Consider the following 22,741-nt stretch of genomic DNA (forward strand, 5'->3'; position numbering starts at 1 on the left):
TTTTTATTTTGGTTATTTTAGTTATTTTTTTTATTTAAGATAAACTAAATTAAAATTTGAATTTTCCTTGGCAATTATAGCAAAAAAATATGTTATAAAAATATTTTAGTTTCAATTCCAGAGAATTATAAGAACCCTGCTTAACTGTTTTAACTGTTTAACAAAGAAACGTTTCACTGCTTAAAGAAAGTTTAGTCACACTTTATTTTGAAGGTCCGTTTGTTGAATTTAAGCTATATAACATCTTCATGCCAACTAATTCTTATTAGATTATAAGTAGACTGTTAGGTTAGGGTTAGTGTAAGTTGACATGTACTTAAAAGATTTTTTTGTAGTGAGTCAAATGTCTGTTGAAGGAGCAGTATCAGCAGATATTAAGCAGACAGTCTACTAATACTCAAATGGACCATCAAAATAAATGTTTTTCCACATGACTCGAATGCACCATTTATACACATATACACATGCACACACAAACGCTCGCACTTTAAAACAATTTCATTCACTTTAATGTGTGATATGACTAAAAAGTGGTCATAAACGAACATTTTCTCAATTCAAATGAGTAGTGACTCGGACCCGGAAACAGTATTCCATACGTCAACTTAACAAGCAGATTACTTGTCATTACTTAAGCCATCTTAAAGGGATAGTTTATCCAAACATTTTATTCTCTCATCATTAACTTAACCTCTACTTGTTTTGTTGAACACAATAAAAGATATTTTGAAGAATGTTTGAATTTGTCTAAAAATATTGACTTCTATAATATTTCCCCTCTAACTGCTGCAGGGAATGATAACTGGTTTCCAACATTCTTCACAAAATCAGTTTGTTTTGTGTAAAACAGAAAAGTAAAAGTAAATGATGAGTAAATTTACAGTTTTAGGTGTACTGCCCTTTTAAGGCCCTCTAGGTAAGTAGGTTCAATCACTCATTAAGAGGCCAGTGTTCAGTTGATCTCGTCTGAAAGGCTGTTTTATTATTTCTGTGTGAGGATGCGGCATACAGCCGGAGATGAGCCTCCAATCACACCCTGTTTTAATGATGTGGGCTGCTTACCCAGAATGCAGTGTGGCGGTGCCCAGCCGGGGGTACAGCGGCAGGCGCCTGTGATGTGGTGACACTGGGCCTCGTTCCTGCACTGGCACATCTGCACACAGTCCTGCCCGTAAAACCCAACGGGACATCCTACAGAGGAGAGCAGATCTGAGTCATAATGAGAAACGGTACATCATCTCAAAGACAAGCGCACAGATCCTGATCCCAGTATAATTAGGTTACTGTTTTACTAGCATCCGCGAGGAAACATTAGGACTGAGCAATATCACAGAAATCTCATATCATAATATATACGTCATCTTCTATCCTGTGATAACGATGTATATACATAACAGTTTCTGTGAATTCAGTCAATATTTAATGTATCTTGATTACGTTTAAAAGACTATTTCAGGGTTTCTGCAGGTTTCATCAAGTCAAGTTTAAGATTTTTAAGACCATTTTAGGGTGGCATGGTGGTTCAGTGGTTAGCACTGTCGCCTCACAGCAAGAAGGTCACTGGTTCAAGTCTTGGCTGGGTCAGTTGGCATTTCTGTGTGGAGTTTGCATGTTCTCCCCGTGTTCGTGTGCGTTTCCTCCGGGTGCTCCAGTTTCCCCCGCAGTCCAAAATCATGCGCTATAGGTGAATTGAATAAACTAAATTGGCTGGAATTTATGAGTGTGCGTGTCAATGTGAGAGAGTCTGGGTGTTTCCCAGTACTGGGTTGCAGCTGGAAGGGCACCCGCTGCGAAAAAACATGGAATAGTTGTCGGTTCATTTCGCTGTGGCAACCTCTGAAATAGAGACTAATGTTATTGTAAGGAAGATAATTCAACCATATTAGTAAATAAAGTTAACAAATAACTTTTATTGAAGTTTTATTGAGACGGATTGTTGGTGATTGGATGGGTGTCAGCCCGATTGGATAGCTTTATATGCACATAGGAAAATTAAGACCTGTTTAAAATAATTTAAGACCTATAAGAAGAGTCTTTTTGCAGCCACAATTTTTTATTATTTTTTTTAAATTGAAAACATTTTAAGACTCCGCGGACACCGCGGTCTTTCTTTTTTACATTTTAAAGTAGAAAATATGTACTTTAATCCATATTTCTCACTATGTTTAGAACTTCTGGGCAATGTTTGATTAACAATGTAGAAATATATACATGAATATTAATACTAATCATAATAATTACAGGCCCAACATCAAAATAAATAATAGCAAGAAATGCTAAATAAAAAGGGAAATATTGTACTTTCAAGATTGCACCTTTCTCACAATGCTGTTATTCATGTTTCTGTTTGCATCCTCGTAATGGTGTGTGTATTTTGTAATACCATAAAAAGTACCACTATAATAAAAAATACTTCTGTTTCTCATTTCATCTCGTTCTGTTTCTTGTTTTGTTCCATTTTGTTTTCCTTTCATCCTGTTTCTCATTTTGTGTCATTTCTCATTTTGTTTTGTTTCGTTTAGGTTCCATTCCATTTTGTTCAGGTTAGTTTCATTCTGTTTCTCGTTTGTTTTGTTTCCTGTTTTGTTTTCTCATTTAGTTTCATTCTGTTTCTCATTTCATTACATTTCTGGTTTCGTTCTGTTTTTTCAGGTTACTTTCCAATCCATTCCTTTCAGGTTAGTTTTTGTTCCATTTCTTGTTTCGTTCTGTTTCACGTCTTGTTTAGTTCCATTTCATTCAGGATAGTTTTCATTATGTTTCTCGTTTCATATTGTTTTGTTCCGTTTTGTTTCTCGTTAAAAAGTATACTTTGATTCCACAAAATAAATGATAGAGCATAACATGAAATGATAAACTTTATTTTGCCCATACGATATATATATCGCCATACTTCAAAGCCTTAGGACACGATTACCTTCATCTCTCCATCCTGCTCATCTCTCTTTTCATGTCTCATTTCCTAGCGAATGCTGAGCATGTGGATTGCTCTCATCAGCAGTAATTGCGTGATCTCATTCGCCACATGTGTGGCACATCCTCACCACAACAAAGTCCATGTGTGTGTGAGGAAGACGGACAGACAGACATTTCTAGGAAAACCTGAACACCTGCTGAGGCTCACAGGTTCACTGTCTGGGTAGAGAAATATAGCGCCTGTGCAAATATTCCCTGAGCTGACACTTTTACACTTCAAACTCAGGTTTTTTTCACCTCACACTTCGTGTCAAACTCTTATTAAAACATTTTGTGCACCTGGCTAAAAGGGCTGTTAATGCTGTAATGAAGCAGTGCTGTTGGTCAATAAAATAAAATAACTGCTTTTTTTTTTTTGTTTTTTACCTCAAACTTCACTTAAAACTGAATAAAATTAAAATGTTCTTTGTCAGAATATTCATTCTCCTTCAGCTTAGATTCTATTTCAGAGATCGCCACAGCGGAATGAACTATTCCAGCATATGTTTTTTTCGCAGTGGATGCCCTTCCAGCCGCAACCCAGTACTGGGTAACACCCATACATGCTCATTCACACACACACACACACACTATTGACAATTTAGCTTACACAATTCACCTATAGCGCATGTCTTTGGACTGTAGGGGGAACCAGAGCACCCGGAGGAAACCCACGCGAACACGGGGAGAACATGCAAACTCCACACAGAAATGCCAACTGACCCAGGCACTCAAACTAGTGACTTAGTGTGAGATGAGACTAGTGTGAGATGACAATGCTAACCACTGAGCCACCGTGCCACCCACTGTTCAGGATCAACTAAAATAAATGAACTTAAAGCTCATTAATCATGAATAAGAGTTAATAAAATACATTAGCAAGGCATTTCTTTAATGTGACATATTTCTAATGAAACTGGGTTTTCTCTCCACTTTTTCCCCTAACTAAAATAAAATAAATAGAAATAAAAAATAAAATAAAATTTACTCCAGTGAAAGTATACAAAGTTTAGTGGACCTGGCTGAAATTACTACAGTCTTAATCGAGATTGAATGAAACGGAACATAACGAAAAAGAAACGAGAAACAGAACGAAAAGTGAAATGTAAGGAAATGAGAAACAGAACAAAATGAGAAATGGAACGAAAAATTACCTAAAAGAAATGAAACAAGGAATAGGATGAGAAATGGAGTGAAAAGAAAAACAGAACAAAAACTAACCTGAACAAAATGGAATGGAACTAAAAACAGAACAAAACGAGAAACTGAACGAAAACTAACATAGAAAGAATCGAGAAATGGGATGAAACAGAATGAAACAAATGAGAAACGAAACAAGAAATGGAACGAAATGAAATGAGAAATAGAGTGAAAACTAACCTTAACGAAATGAAACTAAACAAAACGAGAAACATAACAAAACGAGAAATGGAACAAAAACTAACCTAAAAGGAATGGAAAGGAAACTAACCTGAAAGAAACTGAACAAAACAAAACTAGAAACAGAACAAAACCAGAAACGTGATGAAATAAGAAACAGAATGAAACAAAATGATAAACAAAACATGAAACTAAACAAAATGAGAAACAGAATGAAAACTAACCTGAACAAAATGGAATGGAACGAGAAATGGAACAAAACAAGAAACAGAAGGAAAACTAACCTAAACCAAATGAAACAAAATGAGAAATAGAACAAAACAAAATGAGAAATGACACGAAACAAGAAACGGGATGAAAAGAGAAACAAAATGAAACAAAACAAAAAACAGAAGAAAACTAAATGAAACGAGAAACATAATGAAAACTAACCTGAATGAAATGGAACTAAACAAAACGAGACACTGAATAAAACAAGAAATGGAACAAAGACTAACCTGAAATAAACAAAACTAAATGAAACAAGAAACAGAACTAAACGAGAAACGGGATGAAACAAGAAACAGAATGAAACAAGAAACGAAACAAAACGACAAATAGAATGAAAATTAACCTGAATTAAGCAAAACGCGAAACAAAACAGGCAACAGAAACTAAACTGAAAGGAATGAAATGGAAAAACTGAATGGATCGAGCTGAACTGAACAAAACTGAAACAAATGCTCATTTACTAATCTGAATTGCTTATGAATGAGAATGAATACGATAGGTTCCATTTCTATCATGTGACATTTCTTAATGAAACTTTTTTAACTTACTAATATAAAATAATATTAAACTACTTTGTTCACCTCATCTTCATACAAAATTACTTCATCTAAAAATCTGTAGAATTGATCTGTAAAACCTTTGAAATGTAGATATACAGCAGTAACGCAACACTTCAGAGCTTTTATTGTGGTCTAGGCTAAGCATTGACTGTCTCACACTGATCGGATTAACCATGTCAAAGTCTATTTCATTGAAATGTAGATGCAAATTTATGTGCTTCTGTCTACAGATGTCGCAAACTTAGTCAGCACATTGTATAAGAACATATAGTACACTTTGTACCAACTCCACTTACACGGCTACTGCCTTTCATTCCTTCACACACACATACAGACACACACACAAGCAAATGAAATCGGAGTCTCTCAGTATGAACGCAAGTGTAGACAGACATCCATACAATCCCAGCGCATATGGCACACAGACGCACAGATCATAGGAGATCGGTACAGTACTCCATCAGCCTGATAAGATCTTGTAAAGCGTGTGTGCGTGAGTGTGTAACGGCAGCGGATGCTTATGACCGGACTGCAGCCGGTAAAATGTGTTTCACGGCTGAGGCTTTGAGAGATGGAAACCGATGATAGCATTCAAGAGCTCGCTAAAAACCTGCTGCGCGTGTGTCTGTGAGCCTATGGAACATGAGTTGAATTTCTGGCTGAACTACCGAGTTGAAAACGTCCCAAAACGGACGGGCGGAACTGTGGTCCTGTGGAGGCCTGATGTCTCTAGTCGGAGGCTGATTTATTAAAGATGAAATCCGCGGATGTAAAAGTCTACTATAAACCAAAACAATCTGCTTCTCTGTGTCTAAATCGATGGTGGTGGAGTTGATACAGATGGAGATGGAGCTCTAATGGTCCTGGTTTGCTCCTTTTCGCTTGATTTTGGACTATATCTTTTTTTTTACGTTGTTTAAAATATGAGTTCTGTCATCTTTGCTTATTGTATGAATCATCGTTAGCTGCTCCCTGAAATACATGAAATGGATAGTCTTCTTTATTTCTATTGTGCTTTTTAGCATGTAGATTGTGTCAATCAGCAGTAGTGCGGTCGATGTATTGGTCCGTTGTGGTAAAGAAGGAGCTGAGCTGAAAGGCAAAGCTCTTGATTTACCGGACAATCTACGTCCCTACTCTCACCTATGGTCATGAGCTTTGGGTCATGACTGAAAGGACAAGATCTCGGATACAAGCAGCTGAAAGAAGTTTGCTTCGCAGGGTGGCAGGTGGAAGGGCGCACCCTTATAGATAGGGTGAGGAGCTCTGTCACCCGGGAGGAGCTTAGAGTAGAAGTCAGCTGAGGTGGCTCGGGCATCTGTTTCGGATGCCTCCTGGATGCCTACCTAGGGAGGTGTTCCAGGCATGTCTCACCGGCAGGAGGCCTCGGGGATGACCCAGGACACGCTGGAGGGACTATGTCTCTTAGCTGGCCTGGGAACACCTCTGGATCCCCCGGAGGAGCTGGAGGAAGTGTCTGGGGAGAGGGAAGTCGGGGGTTCTCTACTAAGATGCCGCCCCTACGACCCGGCCCCGGAAAAGCGGACGAAAATGAGATGAGATCGTGTCAAAGCAAATTACCATGGATGAGGAAAAGAGCATACAGAGTAGTTGTAAAATGCTGGTGTTGTGTGCTGTTTGTAGTAGTTGAACTAGATGTTGCAGTCCAAATTCTAAATATTGGAGAGGGGTTTTTTTTCGCATGACCCCTCCTCCGATGACTTGATGCAGGTTGCCAGAATAAGGACACAAACAGAAGCAAGCATGCTTGACGATCCAGCCTAATGGTGCATTCACACCAGACGCAGATGAAGCATCAAGCATGAGTGATTTACATGTTAAGTCAATGCAAAGGCCCGAATAGATATCACGCGAATGAGACTGCATGAAATGAGTACTTGAGTTGAAAAATCTAAACCGTAGCGAACATTCGTTCCACTTTAACCAATCAGGAGCTTGCTCTTGTTGGGGTGTGATTATGACATAGCGTCTGCAGTTGGTGTCCTGAGGGGAAATCCTCTTAAACTCACAGAGCTGGGTGTACCTCTGAAAGGATCTAGTGCACTCAGACATGACGCCAAACGAATCTACTCTGTTTTTCAGCCTTCCTAAAGCACATAAAGCACAGTTAAAGCTGATTTATACTTCTGAGTCGATTGATCGCAGTGACCCACGGCGCCTGTCTTGTGCGTAGTCAAGCATTTATACTTCTGGCCACTTTTTATACTTCTGCTCTGCGATAACACTTCAGAAATGCTAGCTGGCAGTAGGTTTTTATGTTCCTCTGGGTCGAGTTTCTTCACGGATGTTTTGTTTTTTTACTGAAGGCTAAAAAACTCGCTTATTCAGAGGCGGGAACAGGTGGATGTGCAACAACTTTAATCATAAGGTGAACACAAAACAAATGTTTACATCTGGAGCTATTTCACAGGACTCGACACTTCACACTATATCAGGCTCATGGCTCTCAGCACAGCCCACACTCGTCACAGCTATCAAGCCGACCAATCACAGAGCTTGCAATATGCATCGTTGTGACATGTAAATACTTTTTTTGAGAGGTACGCGTTGGCGTCAGCCATGGCAAGGGCTATGCGACCATGCAAAGGCTGTGCCAGAACATATGTGTGTGCTTGACGCAGAAGTATAAATCAGCCTTTACTCTCTCAATAAAATCCACTGGCTAAATTAGCCATTTAGCAACAAATCTAGAGTCACCAGGCAGACAGATGCCCTGCCCATGATGCGAATCAACATCTATTGTAAAGGGAATTTGATGCTCGAATAAAGTGAATTTGACGCATGAATGAAGTGAGTAAACTCAATGTTCACACGTCTATTTACACGCGAAGAGCACGATTTATTTGCAGAAGACATGTCTGCTGTGAACACAGCATTACAGCGAACGCTCCTCAGCAAATGTTTTTAATGTTTATATTATTTGCTAATTAAAAACCACCTCATGTGGATTTTTTTAACTCTGAATCGGCATATACAGTAATTTTGGAGGCTACAACATACAGTGGGGAAAATAAGTATTGAACATGTTACGTTTTTCCTGGGAATAATATTTCTAAAGGAGCTGTTGACATGGAATTGAACTAAATTTTGGGAAAAACCCAAACAATACAAACATAAAAATAAAACAAAGAAATCTGAAAAATGAGTAATGTATAATAACAATGAAATGACACAAGGAGAAACAAAACTACTGAAATGTATTTAATGCTATATATAATAGGCTTTTTAATGATGGCAGCTTAAAGACGCCTCTCATATGGAGAATGAAGGAGCATAAATTGCTCCGGTCTGATTTTTTTCACTTCAACAGAGTGTAAAAATCTTGATGGTTCTGCGGGTCTCGTCTATCAAATCAGATTTTTTTTTTGTATTTTCTATTGGGTTCAAGTCAGGTGATTGGCCGGGCCATTCTACGGCTTGATTTTCTTTGTCTGAAAGCATTTGAGAGTTTCCTTGGCAGTGTTTCGGATTATTGTCTTGCTGAAATGTCCACACTGGTTTCTTCATTCTGCTAATGTAGATGGACTGAAGCAGCTAAAATTAATTTACAGTGCCAAAGGGCAGAGGGTTGCTGAAGAACTACTGAGAGATATCAGCTGCTGTCTGGGCCTTCACTCCCTTTCCACACCTCCCTTTCTTCATGTGTTCTAATCTTTTTCTCTTCATTTCATTCTATTAAACATAACATAATTTGCAAACTAATTAGATTTGTTTTCTTTGCATATGTGGATTTCTTCGGTTGCTATCAACATCTGGTGAAAATTTCAAATCAACAGCACCTTTAGAAATATGTTTTCTGAGAAAAATAGCGACGTGTTCAATACTTTCGTGTGCAACCATTTTCATTGAGCATTTTCAGCCATGAACGCATAAATTGAGGCAACCTTCAAGACTGTACTTAAATACACACAATTCTTTTTCGAATGTTATAAAGTGCATCCTATGTAAAGCTGCTTTGGGATGATGATAATAATGTAAAAGCGCTATGCAAATAAACCTTGATTTGCAGTTTGACCATAAACTCATTGGCATTCTATATAAGCAATGAAAACAGATTCAAGAATTACATGCATGAAACTTGTTAAAGTGCGTGACAGTTTGCCTGTCTGTGCATATAGTGTGTGTGTTTTACATGTGGTGTCTTTTTTTTTTTTTTTTTTTTTAGCTAAGATAGGACTCGGCGTCTATGTTTGGCATTGTGTGTATGTCTGTGCATTGTGGTTTGCTCATAAAGTGCAGCAGCTGGATGTGGCTGTCTCATTAAGCAGAGGATGCTGTCATGGATCCAGCAGGGTGTGTCTCTCTGTGTGTGTGTGTGTTTTGTCAGTGGCTCAGATTAACCAGTAGAAGGCAGATACGACTCTCAGGTCATCAAGGACAAAAGTTTCTTACCTGCTTTAGCTCATATTAACAACATATTTCTTTGAAACATACAATTTCCTTTCCTGCCTCTGTCATTACGACACACTAAACATTCAAAACAAATAGCCGCTTGACTGCGTGATGAGTGAGCGTTTCAATGAGCAAACGGGAATCAAAAACATTCCACTTTCCATACAGACACACACTCGGAGTGCATGATGGGTGGGTTTGCTTCTCAGACTGATTGAGGCTTCCTGTTTCCCTGCTGAAGAAGAGGCCCCGGTGCATTAGGGCTCCAAAAACACTGCTTTTGGAGGAGGTACAGAGTTGAGAAATGATATGCAATTAAATAGAGCTGGACAAAAAAATTAGCTCTATTCTAAAAGGATTGGGATGCATTTGTTTGTAACTCACTCTTTTCACAGTGAGATCCCACCCAGCCGGCAGTACAGGTACAAGCTCCACTGACATGGTCACATTCTGCTCCGTTCTCACACTCACACACTTGTTTACAGTCTGCTCCATACAGGCCTTCAGGACATTCTGAAACAAAGCATCATGGGAAAGGCAGATTTAGTTTGGCTTTATAAAAATAAGTGCAAATGTAGCATATATTATCTAAGCTAATAGGAAACATTGTTTAAAGGGCACCTATAATGCGAATCAACTTTTGTAAGCTGTTTGGACAGAACGGTGCGTAAGTATAGTGTGTCCACAGTCATAATGGAGTGATATAAACCCATTAAGTGTCTTTTTTTTTTTTAATTCCTTATGTTAAAATAACCCAAATTCCAGTGATTTTGAAGCCCACCACAACGTGATGTAGGAGTGTGCTTTTCCCCATCCACTGAATAGATTGACAGGTGCCACAAAACATTTTATTTACAAATAAACTGGGATTAAAATATTTGTTACAACTATATATACTGTACATGTACTGAAAAACTACTACAGTATGTACAAAACTCACTAAAATTGCATTTTAATTTATATAAATTCAAGCTAAATCAGAATTTCAAAAAGTCAAATATTACTAAAACTGTACTTCTGAATACAAAAAACATATCACATTAAAAATATTAAGCTCTATTTTGGCATATGAATAACACTAAAATGACATTTTATCAAATTATAGTACATTGTATTGTTGTTTTTTTAAGTTACTGATGACACACACTCATTATTAATGTGTGCGGCAGTTATATTTCAAAATTATGTTTTTAAAAACATTTTATTATATATTACTGTGGTATTATGATTAGTCAGTTCTACCTGTACACTGAAAAAAATGATTCAAAGATGATTCCTTGGATTTACTAATTTTTTTTATGTTAAGTGGTTGTAAACAATTTATTTGGGTTGAATTTAAACAAGCAAATTAAGTTGAACATTGCTCAATTTAATTTGTTTGTTTAAATTCAACACATAAATTGTTTGCATCAGTTTTGCATGCAACACTTTTTTCAGTGTAGTTGTATTATATTAGCACAAGGTGGCAGCATTTGTCACTGAATTATCATCATTAACATCGTTTGTTTTTGAAATGTTGCATTTTGTACTATGTAAAATGTATCAAAGTGTATCAGTAAAAACAAAGTCACTGAATTAATCAGAAAGAAAGTGAATGCGAAGCAAAGCGAACAGACTTACTCTTGTCACAGTGTTGTCCAGTGTATCCAGACTCACACACACAGCGCCCACTGCTGGACTCACAGCTCACTGCATTACTGGCGCACTGGCACACACTGGCACAGCCTGCGCCCCAAAAACCTGCCTCACACACTGAAATTGGTATTAATAATGTGAATTCATATAACAAAACAGACATGTTTGACATTTGAGAAACACACACTTGTGTTTATAAAAGTATACTTTTATAAAATTATAAAAGATACTGAATGTCTACAAATTTTTATTTTACTTTATGCCTCACACCTTCTTTTCTGACTATTTATTAATTAATTTATTCAAACACCACATCAAAAAAAAAGTAAGATTTAAGAATGCATTACAAACGTTTATATTTATAGAGGATGAAACCTGCAAAAACAAGAAATAAATAATTATGCAAATATATAAATAGATGAGTAAATAAATCCAAATCCTGCATACATAAATAAATAAATAAATAAATGCATATAAAAATCCACAAATTCCTGCATAAATAAATATAATAATAATTAATAGTGCATGGCAGGTAAACAGTTACATCAATGTAAAAGTAAAATTTAAAAGTTTAATCATTCTTGAACGTAGTTGCGTATTTAATTTTCCTCAGGTCAACATGAGAGGGTTTCTGTCAATCATCAAAAGGCGGTCTTTATGCCAACATTGGTTGATCGTTAGAAATATTTTGCATCCGATACTTATTATTATTTTTTTGACTTCTGATGGTTGACAGACAGACATTGACAGGGTGGGGGATAAACTTTCAGTTCATTTTCTTATTCCCCCAACATTCGTATAATTTATTTAATTATTTACCTGTCCGCACTATTAATTATTTATTATAATTATTTATGCAGGAATTTGTGGATTTTTATATACGTTTATTTATTTATTTGCATATTTATTTATTGTTTTATTTATGCAGGAATCTATAGATTTATTTACTCATTTAGAAACACGTATTTATTTATTTGTTTATTTATTGTTTTTGCTGGTTTCATCCTCCATATATATTTATTAATGTGTTAAATGTCATTTTTATGATTTATTTTTTTGCTACATGTACTGAATGTGTATTAATCATTTTTTTATTGATTAATTTATTTTATTTTTAAGGCTCACAAACTACATATAGGATCTTGAACATTCATGTAACTCATACAACAATTCAAAAGTAAAATAGTAGAAATTATTTGAGCACTTATTAATGTCTTATTAATGTATTTTATTTTAAGTGCTTATTGATGTCGTGTCGAATTAATTTTACTATTAGTAGTAGTATTAAGATTTTGTTACAATATTGATGATATTAAACCATCAAAAATAGTCAAACCGTCAAAAATACAGTAATAATTGTTTTATTGTTATATATATTATTTATTTATATTTATTCATATATTATTTATTTATATGTATTTAAATTTTATGTATTATTTATTTATTTATTGTTTATTTTTTGTTTATTTATATTTATTTATATATATATGTATATGTGTGTGTGTATATATATATATATATATATATATATATATATATATATATATATATATATATATATATATATATATATTTATTTATGTCTTACTCTTTTATTTATATGTATTTATATATTATTTATTTAATATTTTCTAAAATTCCAGCGATGCAAAGTTGAATTTTCATCATTACTACTAAAGTCTTTGCTGTCATATCAATTCCACAGAGGTCATTCTAATATGCTAATATGATGATTTAAGAAACATTTCTACACATTTTTTCCAGAAATATTTTAATAAAAGAAAATACATAAATATTATACAGTTGAAGGCAAACTTATTAAACTGTATTTTCATGCACATTTAATGCAAATATCAAATATTGTATTGTTAAAATGTGTCTTAACAGCTATTATTATTTTATTTTATTTCTGCTTTGTCTTTTGTCATTATCATTGAGACTATTTTCTCAGTATAGACATATTTTGCCAGAGAACGAGAGAAAGAGAAAAAGTCATAAACCACAATTTTTTGTTTTGAAAATGAGGTGAAACAAATTATATGTAGTGAAAACGAGGTGACGGGTTATAGACGAGTGAACAGAAACACTAAACACTGTCCAGTCTGAATTTAATCAATATCTCTTCTTCATTCTTCTCCATTACAAAAACTTTAAACCGCTTTCCCTCAACCTCACTCCAATTACCCAGAATCTCCTCTGAGAACGGGATAAAAGTGCCTGTTTTAACATGAAGAATAAACCGGGATCTGTTTAAGCCATTAAGACAAAAAAACTTGCATACAAGTGATCAAGAGAGACTTATAACCAAAACAGACTCTTCAAATATGCATTAAAATCCAACTCACTGTCCAAAATCCATTCAGATTTCTCTTCGGCGAACAGAAGGAAACACTATTTATAAAACATACACACACATTTTCGTGGCATTCAGCATAAATCCAGCTACATAAAACATTTATACCATTACAATTGAAGCTACTGAGTATAAAACTGTTGAAACACCTACAGCTGTCATTCATTTGTGAGTGTTTAGTGCATTTGCTTCTTTAAAGTGATCAGATATATTTTCTGATGAGTGATTGTTCACTCCCGGATGATTTCTGATGGAGACATTATTGAACTGTTAAAATAACTGTGGTGTTTAGGCAGTTTTGTGTACTGATATCTGACAGTCACTAGAGGGCGATGTAAAGCCATTATTGTCCAGAATTGAGAGTAATATACAGAAATATACATGAGTAGGACAGATATGAATATTTTCTGCATTGCAAAACCTTATCCAGCACATTTTTTACACAGCGGATGCTGCAACCTATCTCTGAGAAACATCCATACACACAATTTAGCCTACCCAATTCACCTGTAACACATTTCTTTGGATCATGGGGGAAGCAGGAGCACCCGGAGGAAACCCACGAGAACGCAGGGAGAACATGCAAACTCCACACAGAAATGCCAACTGACCCAGCTGAGGCTCGAACCAGTGACCTTCTTGCTGTGAGGCGACGGCACTACCTACTGCGCCACCGTGTCACCTTTGTTTATTTATATTTATTTACATTTTATTTATATTGATATATTATTTATATATTTCTTTATATTTTATTTATTTATTTATTTACTTATTTATATTTGTTTATGTATTTCTTGAATATTTAAAAAAAATTCAGCTATGCAAAGGTGAATTTTCATCATTATTACTAAAGTCTTTGCTGTCATATCAATTTAGGAGAGGTCATTCTAATATGCTAATATTCATGATAGTAAACCATATATATATATATATATATATATATATATATATATATATATATATATATATTTATATATACACATATATATACACATATATATTTATATATACACATATATATACACATATATATATACATACAGTATATATATATATATATATATATATATATATATATATATATATATATATTTTTTTTTTTTTTTTTTTTTTTTTTTTTTTTTTATGCATACATAATATATTATATAAAATATATAAATTATATATTTTAATGCATATTTGAAGAGTCTGTTTTGGTTATAAGTCTCTCTTGATCACTTGTATGCAAGTTTTTTGTCTTAATGGCTTAAACAGATCCCGGTTTGTTCTTCATGCTAAAACAGGCACTTTTATCCCGTTCTCAGAGGAGATTCTGGGTAATTGGAGTGAGGTTGAGGGAAAGCGGTTTAAAGTTTTTGTAATGGAGAAGAATGAAGAAGAGATATTGATTAAATTCAGACTGGACAGTGTTTAGTGTTTCTGTTCACTCGTCTATAACCCGTCACCTCGTTTTCAGTACATATAATTTGTTTCACCTCATTTTCAAAACAAAAAATTGTGGTTCATGTCTTTTTCTCTTTCTCTCGTTCTCTGGCAAAATATGTCTATACTGAGAAAATAGTCTCAATGATAATGACAAAAGACTAAGCTGAAATAAAATAAAATAATAATAGCTGTTAAGACAAATGTTAATATATATATATATATATATATATATATATATATATATATATACATATACAGTTGAAGTCAGAATGATTAGCCCCCCTGAATTTTGAGACTCTCTGTTCACCCCCCCCCCCCCCCATAATATTTAAACATAATAGTTTTTTATAACGAATTTATTTTATCTTGCCATTTGACAGTAAATAATATTTGCCTAGATATTTTTCAAGACACTTCTATACAGCTTAAAGTGACATTAAAAGGCTTAACTAGGTTAATTAGGTTAACTAGGCAGGTTAGGGTAATCAGGCAAGTTATTATATATCGATGGTTTGTTCTGTAGACTGTTCAGTTGGAGTGGGATTTTTTTTTAGTACCTCACAATTATATCCAAATCCATAATTCAATTCAAACCGAATTGTATACAATAGTTGTGCTTACCCCTCTGGCATTTCTCTCCATGATATCCAGCTGGGCACGTCCTCTGGCACTCTCCACTTTTAGAGTCACAAGGCTCCCCATCAGAGCAGTTACACACCCCACGGCAGTCAACACCAAAGTATCCTTCATCACAATCTATACAAAAACACAACATGATATACAGTTGAAGACAAAACTATTAACTCTAATAGCTTAAAATCTTTTCCAGTATTTTTTAACAGAGCAAGTACATTTTTCACAGTATTTCCTATTATATTATATTTCTGGAGAAAGTCTTAGTTAAAGAGACCGTTCTGTCGGAAAATTCTGTCATCATTTACTCTTCCTCTACTTGTTCCAAACCCATTTGAGTTTCTTCAGTTGAACACAAAAGAAGATAGTTTGAAGAATGCTGGAAACCTGTAACCATTGACTTCCATACTGTTTGTTTTTCCTTCTATAGAAGTCAGTGGTTACAGGTTTTCAGCTCTCTTCAAAATCTCTTTAATAGTGTTCAACAGAAGAAAGAAACACGTGTTGTGGGAGAGTAAACAGTGAGTAAACTTTCCTTTGTTAGTGAACTTTCAATTTTAAACAGCATTTTGCAAAATATTTAAAAATGAATATAAATTTCACAGGAGGCTTTTTATTTTGTCTTCGACTATACGTCTATCTTTCTTATATAACTGTTTCAGATTCCTCCATCACCGTATCACGCACCTGTCTGGCAGCGGTCCCCATGATAACCAGGTTTACACGAACAGGTGCCCTTTTGGGGGTCACAAGAGAGAGAGTTTTCCTGCACACATTCACACTCCTCTGAGCAACCCGCACCATGGCTCCATTTGGGACATGCTGAGGTGGAGAAACAATATGTTAATATATCAGCAAAATATTATAGTTTATAGTGAGTTAAGCTACATTCAAATGTGTCACCTGTGACCTCTTGTTTTGGGATTTCATTGAGATCTTTCTTATTTCCTCATGCCAGAAGTGCAAAATGCAATTAGCGAATAGTATTAAATGAAAAATCCAGTGTTACACAGCTTAAGTGTGAGTGGAAAATGAAGCAAAAGAAAAGGATATGGATGCCATTAATGATTTTGATTCAGTTTTGGTAGAACACAATGAAGAATTAATACCTTGTTTTTTGTGTGGGTTAATGATGTTAATAAACAAATAAGAAGCCATTCAAACAAACACTCGTTTTTCCATTCCAACACACTATTTTTCTAATGTTTTTCTATGTTTTTCTATGCGCTTGATGAAGGTGTGACAGTTACGCTTACATTTGACATTTTTTGCATGTACCTCCCACATGAGCGCCATGTTTTTAAGATGCACTGTTAACTTTTACATGCTTCATCACTCATCAATGTCATTTCCAAAGCAGTGGACCAATCAGAAGAGCTCAGAGGTGAAACAAGCCTTGCAAGCTTCTGTTTACAGTAGCAAGTTTATAGTATATTTTGTTACAGTTTATGATTACAATGGTTATATTTGACAGCAATATGGCTGAGGGAGTGCTTTAAAAAGACATTCCTGAGCACCACGTGTTACTTTTTAGACACAAAGAAGCTACAAAAGCAATCTGAGCAAATGTTTTTTGATCAACTGCAGAAGCTTAAATCATTTTACGGGGGTTTCACTTTTGGTGTGAGTTCATTTCATGTCAGAGTTTGGTTCATTTGGATAATCAGTATGTGAACACATGCACACACACACATAAAATGGCAGAACAAATATACTGTGGAAGTCAATGGTTACATGTTTCCAGCTTTCCTCAAAATATCTTCCTCTGTGTTCAACAGAAGAAACTCAAAACAGGTTTGAAACAAGTGAAGGGTCATTTAATACCAGATGTAAATCGGGTATTAGCATAAGAAACACTTACGCAGATGGCAGAATTTGCCGTAGAGTCCTGGTGTGCACAGACAGCCTCCATACAGACGATGGCAGTGTCCATTATTGGGGCAGTTGCACCTCCTCCGACACAGTCGCCCATAGAAACCCTGCGGACAACCTGATGGCATCACATCACATGATATCAGTGAAATTCAACAGCGTTCCTCTGGATTGGAATTACATCACATAACCAAAAGATCACAACACATGCAAATAGCACGGAAATGTTTCAAGGACCCAAAAACGTGACAGACCCGGCTGGGATTTGATAATTGTGCCATGACTATTGCTTAAAAGTTGTAATCTTTTAAAGGTGAGTTTTTTTGTTTATTTTAACATCCTGATTACACAATTGCCTTGTTTTTGATATGCAGTTGAAGTTGAAGATTTTTTTTCTTTTTTAAATATTTCCCAAAAGATGTTTAACAGAGCAAGGAGATTTTCACAGTATGTCTGATAATATTTTTCCTTCTGGAGAAAGTCTTATTAGAAATGAGTTATTAAAAATATTATGTTTAGAAATGCATTTAAAAAAATCTCTCCGTTAAACAGAAATTGGGGAAAAAATAAACAGGGGGCTAATAATTCTGACTTCAACTGTATTATTAGCCTAAATAGCCGAGATTGTCACGTTTTAGGGTCCCCCTTGAAACCTTTCCATTGTGTTCCGTGCTATTTGCATGTGTTTTGAGAAAAAAAAACAGGCGTTTTCTTAATTTGTTTGCGTTGTGAGAAAATGCAGCACGTTTTTTTTAAATGTGTTTGCATTGTGAGGATTCGCAACACGTATGATGTCAAACCGATGAGGATCTTTTCTTCGCTGGCTTTTTTTGTAATTGCGTGTGTATTCTTAAACTGCAGCACATTAAGCTCTCTCAGCCACCAAGATTTTTTTAGTACATTTTATTTATTTATTCATTTCTTTCTTTCATTTTTTTTATGTTTGCCAGATGTGCATTTATTTGAACAAAATACAATAAGAACAATAATATGGTCAAATATTATTATAATTTAATATAAATCATATGTAACATGAACATATATACATTTTAATATGCTAATTTGATGCTCAAGAAACATGTCTTATTATTGTTGATTAAAACTGCTTAATACTTTAGGGACACTTTGCTTGTTTGACAAAAAAACAGCACTTTTAAAACATAGGAAAAACATTTGTATTAAAATAAATACTTTTAATATGTTCTATAACTTACTTCATCACATCACGCTCTGTACTTTTACACATTTTGTACAATGATAATAAAGGTTGATTGCTGAAAAAAAACGATACTCTCCTCCCAAAAAATTCAGACCAATAGTGCTCTTATTAACACCATAGGAAACATCCTAAATTAACAGCACTTACAATACAATTAAATGAAATAAAGATCAATTTATCTAAATACTGCTGTTGAAAAAAAAAAAACTGTTGCTTTATTTGTATATAAAAAAATAAGCATACATTGTGCTTTAATAGTACTACTGAAACACTACTGAAAAAGACTATCCAACAACCAGCAGCACAGAAAAGACAAGAAAGCAAAGAAATAAATCTCCTCACATTCTTTTTCTTTTCCTCATGAGACAACATGAGAAGACAAAAGAGTTGAAGTATTACAAAAACAAAACAGAACACTGAAATATGACAAAGTAAAGAGGAAATATCATTTTTTTAAAAAATGGAAGATGTCAAAGTTAAGACATAAAGCATGTGTAGCTGTATACCGTTTTCGCAGTGCAGACCGTGGACCCCTGGAGGACACAAGCACTTCCCGGTCACTGGGTCACAGCGGCCCCCGTTCTTACAAACACACAGACTGTTACACTCAGCTCCATATGTGCCCTTAGCACAAGCTAAAACACAGAGAGACGAAGAGAGAATGCATAAGAAAATACATGTTTAGTGTCCTCAGAGGAACCAGAAAGAAATACAGCAGCAAGTACACTTCTGTTGACTCTAGGGTGAATTAAAAAAAACGACACTATATGGAAAAAATGTACACGTTTATAGCACACGATGAGTCTAGAGGTGCTCCTAAGGCTGTAGCTCTTCAACATGCTGGGCTATAAACTAGTTGAGTTATATAGGAATACTTCGTTTTGAGCCACTGAACTGAATGCACAGGGGCTTGATGGGATTTTTGTGTGTAAGGTAAAAGGGTAAATATGACAGGATTGGGAGCTGGATGTCAGATAGATGGAGAGAAGTAAAATAATGTGTGTGTTATGAAGCTATTATACTAAGTCTAATGTTCTGTCATTAACATACATTTTAATGGAAAACAAATAAGACTTTACAGTTATAATATAAAGGTTTTTACTGTTTTCAACACTGAGTAAAGCATTTGTTGTTGATGACATTTCTTCAGGTAAAATGTAAAGACAAATTCTTTTCATTTGTTAGGCATCTCGTAAAAACAAGTAACATGTTTCTTGTTGACTTTGTGGTCTTAAAAGTTTGGTAAAAAGCCATTAATTTTAAAATGCGTTTGAATTTTTAAAATTATTATTATTTATATTATTATTATATTTTATTTTATTTTTATTTTATTATTATTATTTTCAATTTTAAAGTCAGTAAGTACATGATGTCTAGTCATTTAACCCTTGTGGTCAGGCTCCATAACCATTTCTAAAACTCTGGTACAAGTAAACGCCTTTCTAATGTTGCTTGCTGCTCTTCTCACCAACAAATGACCAGCAGAATGGCAAGCAAATCCCCTTACCTTTTTGTTTAGTCCATACGTCTCAACATTAAAAGGCAGCATTTTTACAGCAGTTTAATTTAGTGGATGTTTTCATCCCTAACATAACAAAAGGGTAGAAAATTTGCCCAGAGTGTATTGTTGCATTTTTTTAAAGCATTTCCCAAAACGTGTCAAAATAATATTTGTCACTAAACGTCATCCCGCTAGCTGAAACACAGAAATAGTTATGGCCAAATTAAGACTCAAAAACCACCCTAGAGTGGATGAAAACATCCCCAACAGCACATAAGGGTTAAAATCGGTTAAAAGTCATGTAGGGTTTTCCGGTCTCAACACACACACACACACACACACACACACACACACACACACACACACACACACACACACACACAACTATAAAACATTTACAATAAACACAATTATTTATGATTTTTTTTTTTCTATATTGACTTTAATTTCAGGTAAGATTTTTAGTGTGTTTGGTGTATTTAAATATCTGTTGGTGGCAGTGTCGCCAGGGTCCCAGTTTTTCCTCAAAATTAGGCTCTTTTATAAATGCAGTTGCATAAAAAAAAGGTTTCATGTATTTTTTGGGATGCTTTCATGATGTGCTGCAGCAGCCAAAATGTTTCTTTCTCTTGAATACAAAACACAAATGGAATCATTTCTTAATGAACATTAATCTTAGAATGCATACCTGGCAACCCAAAAAAGTGCTGTAAGTGAGTGAGTAAAAGCATCAAAAGAATGTCAGTTATACACCGCCGTTTGGAAAGGAACTTAGAAGAGTTATTTGGTGTGCGGAAAAGTCAGTCAATACTTTTAACACGTTTACTGTATCTACAAGTATGTGTATCAGAGAAGATATGGGAAACCTTTCCCTTTGTGGGAATCCAGCAATTGACTTTGCTTGGACAAAGAAAAATATTGGTCTACTTTTTATTCCTTTTAGGTTGTCATTAGGCTGAAAATTTTTCTTGGAGCTGGCAACCCTGGTCTGTGGGGGCTGGAATCCGGATAACACCCTAATCCTCAGGTCAAACTCATTGCCTCCAATTAAAATAGAAGCCTTCAGCCAATCAAATTTTAACATCTACCAACCCCCAATAGGAAAAATATGTAAGAAGTAACCTTTAAACTTGAGCGATATATTTTCCAAGGCTTCACTTGAGGTGAGAAGTCATTCACTGTAAAAAAAAATGTTGGGTTCCACACAAATCCTTCATGTTGTCCCAACACAAATTGATTAAGTTAACTTGATCGCTTTTACAAATTTAAGTGGATTGAACATAAAACAATTAAGTTAAAAAACTTGTGTTATTGAAGAAGAATTGTGTTATTACTCATTTTAAATAAGTCGTTTGAACAAGCAGCAAAGGTAATTGTTTGAGTGTTAATAACAGAAAATAAAAACACTCACTGTCATTACAGACGAGTCCAGTCCAGCCGGGCGGACAAACACAGTGGTCCTTCTCTGCTGCACAGACTCCTCCATTAACACAGTCCTCACAGCTCACACTGCAGTCATCCCCGAACGCGCCCGTCTCACACACTGACACACATAGAAACTCGACTACTTATTGAATTTAATACATTTATTTATAAATATAATCCATTTATTGAATTGACTTGACTTACATGCCCCTTAAAAACAGTGAAGGCATTAATTTTATTAACAGTAAAAGTAAACCTGAAAGAAAATTAATTTAAAAATGAACTAAATTAGGTGACGCAGTGGCGCAAGAGAGTAGTGCTGTCGCCTCACAGCAAGAAGGTCGCTGGTTTGAGCCTTGGCTGGGTCAGTTGGCGTTTCTGTGTGGAGTTTGCATGTTCTCCCTGCGTTTGCATGGGTTTCCTCCGGGTGCTCCGGTTTCCCCCACAGTCCAAAGACATACGGTACAGGTGAATTGGGTAGGCTAAATTGTCCGTAGAGTATGAGTGTGAATGAGTGTGTGTGGATGTTTCCCAGAGATGGGTTGCGGCTGGAAGGGCTTCCGCTGCATAAAATAATTGCTGGATAAGTTGGGGATGATTAAATTAATGATTAACCACAGATTAAGAAAGGGATTAAGCCGACAAGAAAATGAATGAATGAATGAACTAAAAAAGGTTTCTCTTACTAGTCTTACTGATGGTGGTCAGCTCTTCTCTGTGTTCTGGGTCATGTGTGTCTTCTGGGTAGTAAGTGTGTGTGTCGTCATCGTACGGTCTATGTAAAGCAGCGGTGTAATGCAGCAGTTGAGGAGGCCGGCGGAAGAGTAAGTTCGGCAAACGCAGAACCTCTGGCTCAACTTCACTGCCGAACAGATCTTCATCCTGCTCCTCCTCCTCCTCCTGCTCCACTTCCCTCTGGTAGAGAGCTAAACATGCAAGAGACAGAATGAAGGAGATTGAAGAATAGAAAAATAGAGATCACAGTGACAAGTGTTAGGGACAGTTACTTTAGAAAGTAATGCATTACAATATTGAGTTACTCCCCAAAAAAGTAACTGGTTGCATTACTTAGTTACTTTTTATGGCAAGTAATGTGTTAC

The 22,741-nt window shown here is 35.3% G+C and overlaps 1 protein-coding gene across 1 annotated transcript in view; it reads right to left on the reverse strand.

Moving 5' to 3' along the window:
* Positions 1–22,741, reverse strand: part of megf6 (multiple EGF like domains 6) — a 107,183-nt gene that overhangs the window by 28,762 nt on the left and 55,680 nt on the right. The window contains exons 13-21 of the mRNA XM_056473699.1: positions 22,328–22,567; positions 21,628–21,759; positions 19,222–19,350; positions 17,486–17,614; positions 16,312–16,446; positions 15,613–15,747; positions 11,199–11,330; positions 9,963–10,091; positions 1,063–1,191 (exon numbers count right to left, since the gene is read on the reverse strand). Coding sequence (XP_056329674.1) covers positions 1,063–1,191; positions 9,963–10,091; positions 11,199–11,330; positions 15,613–15,747; positions 16,312–16,446; positions 17,486–17,614; positions 19,222–19,350; positions 21,628–21,759; positions 22,328–22,567 — 1,290 coding nt within the window. The remainder of the gene's footprint in view (positions 1–1,062; positions 1,192–9,962; positions 10,092–11,198; positions 11,331–15,612; positions 15,748–16,311; positions 16,447–17,485; positions 17,615–19,221; positions 19,351–21,627; positions 21,760–22,327; positions 22,568–22,741) is intronic.

This window comes from Danio aesculapii, chromosome 15, assembly GCF_903798145.1.
Source record: "Danio aesculapii chromosome 15, fDanAes4.1, whole genome shotgun sequence".
Lineage (NCBI taxonomy): Eukaryota > Metazoa > Chordata > Actinopteri > Cypriniformes > Danionidae > Danio > Danio aesculapii.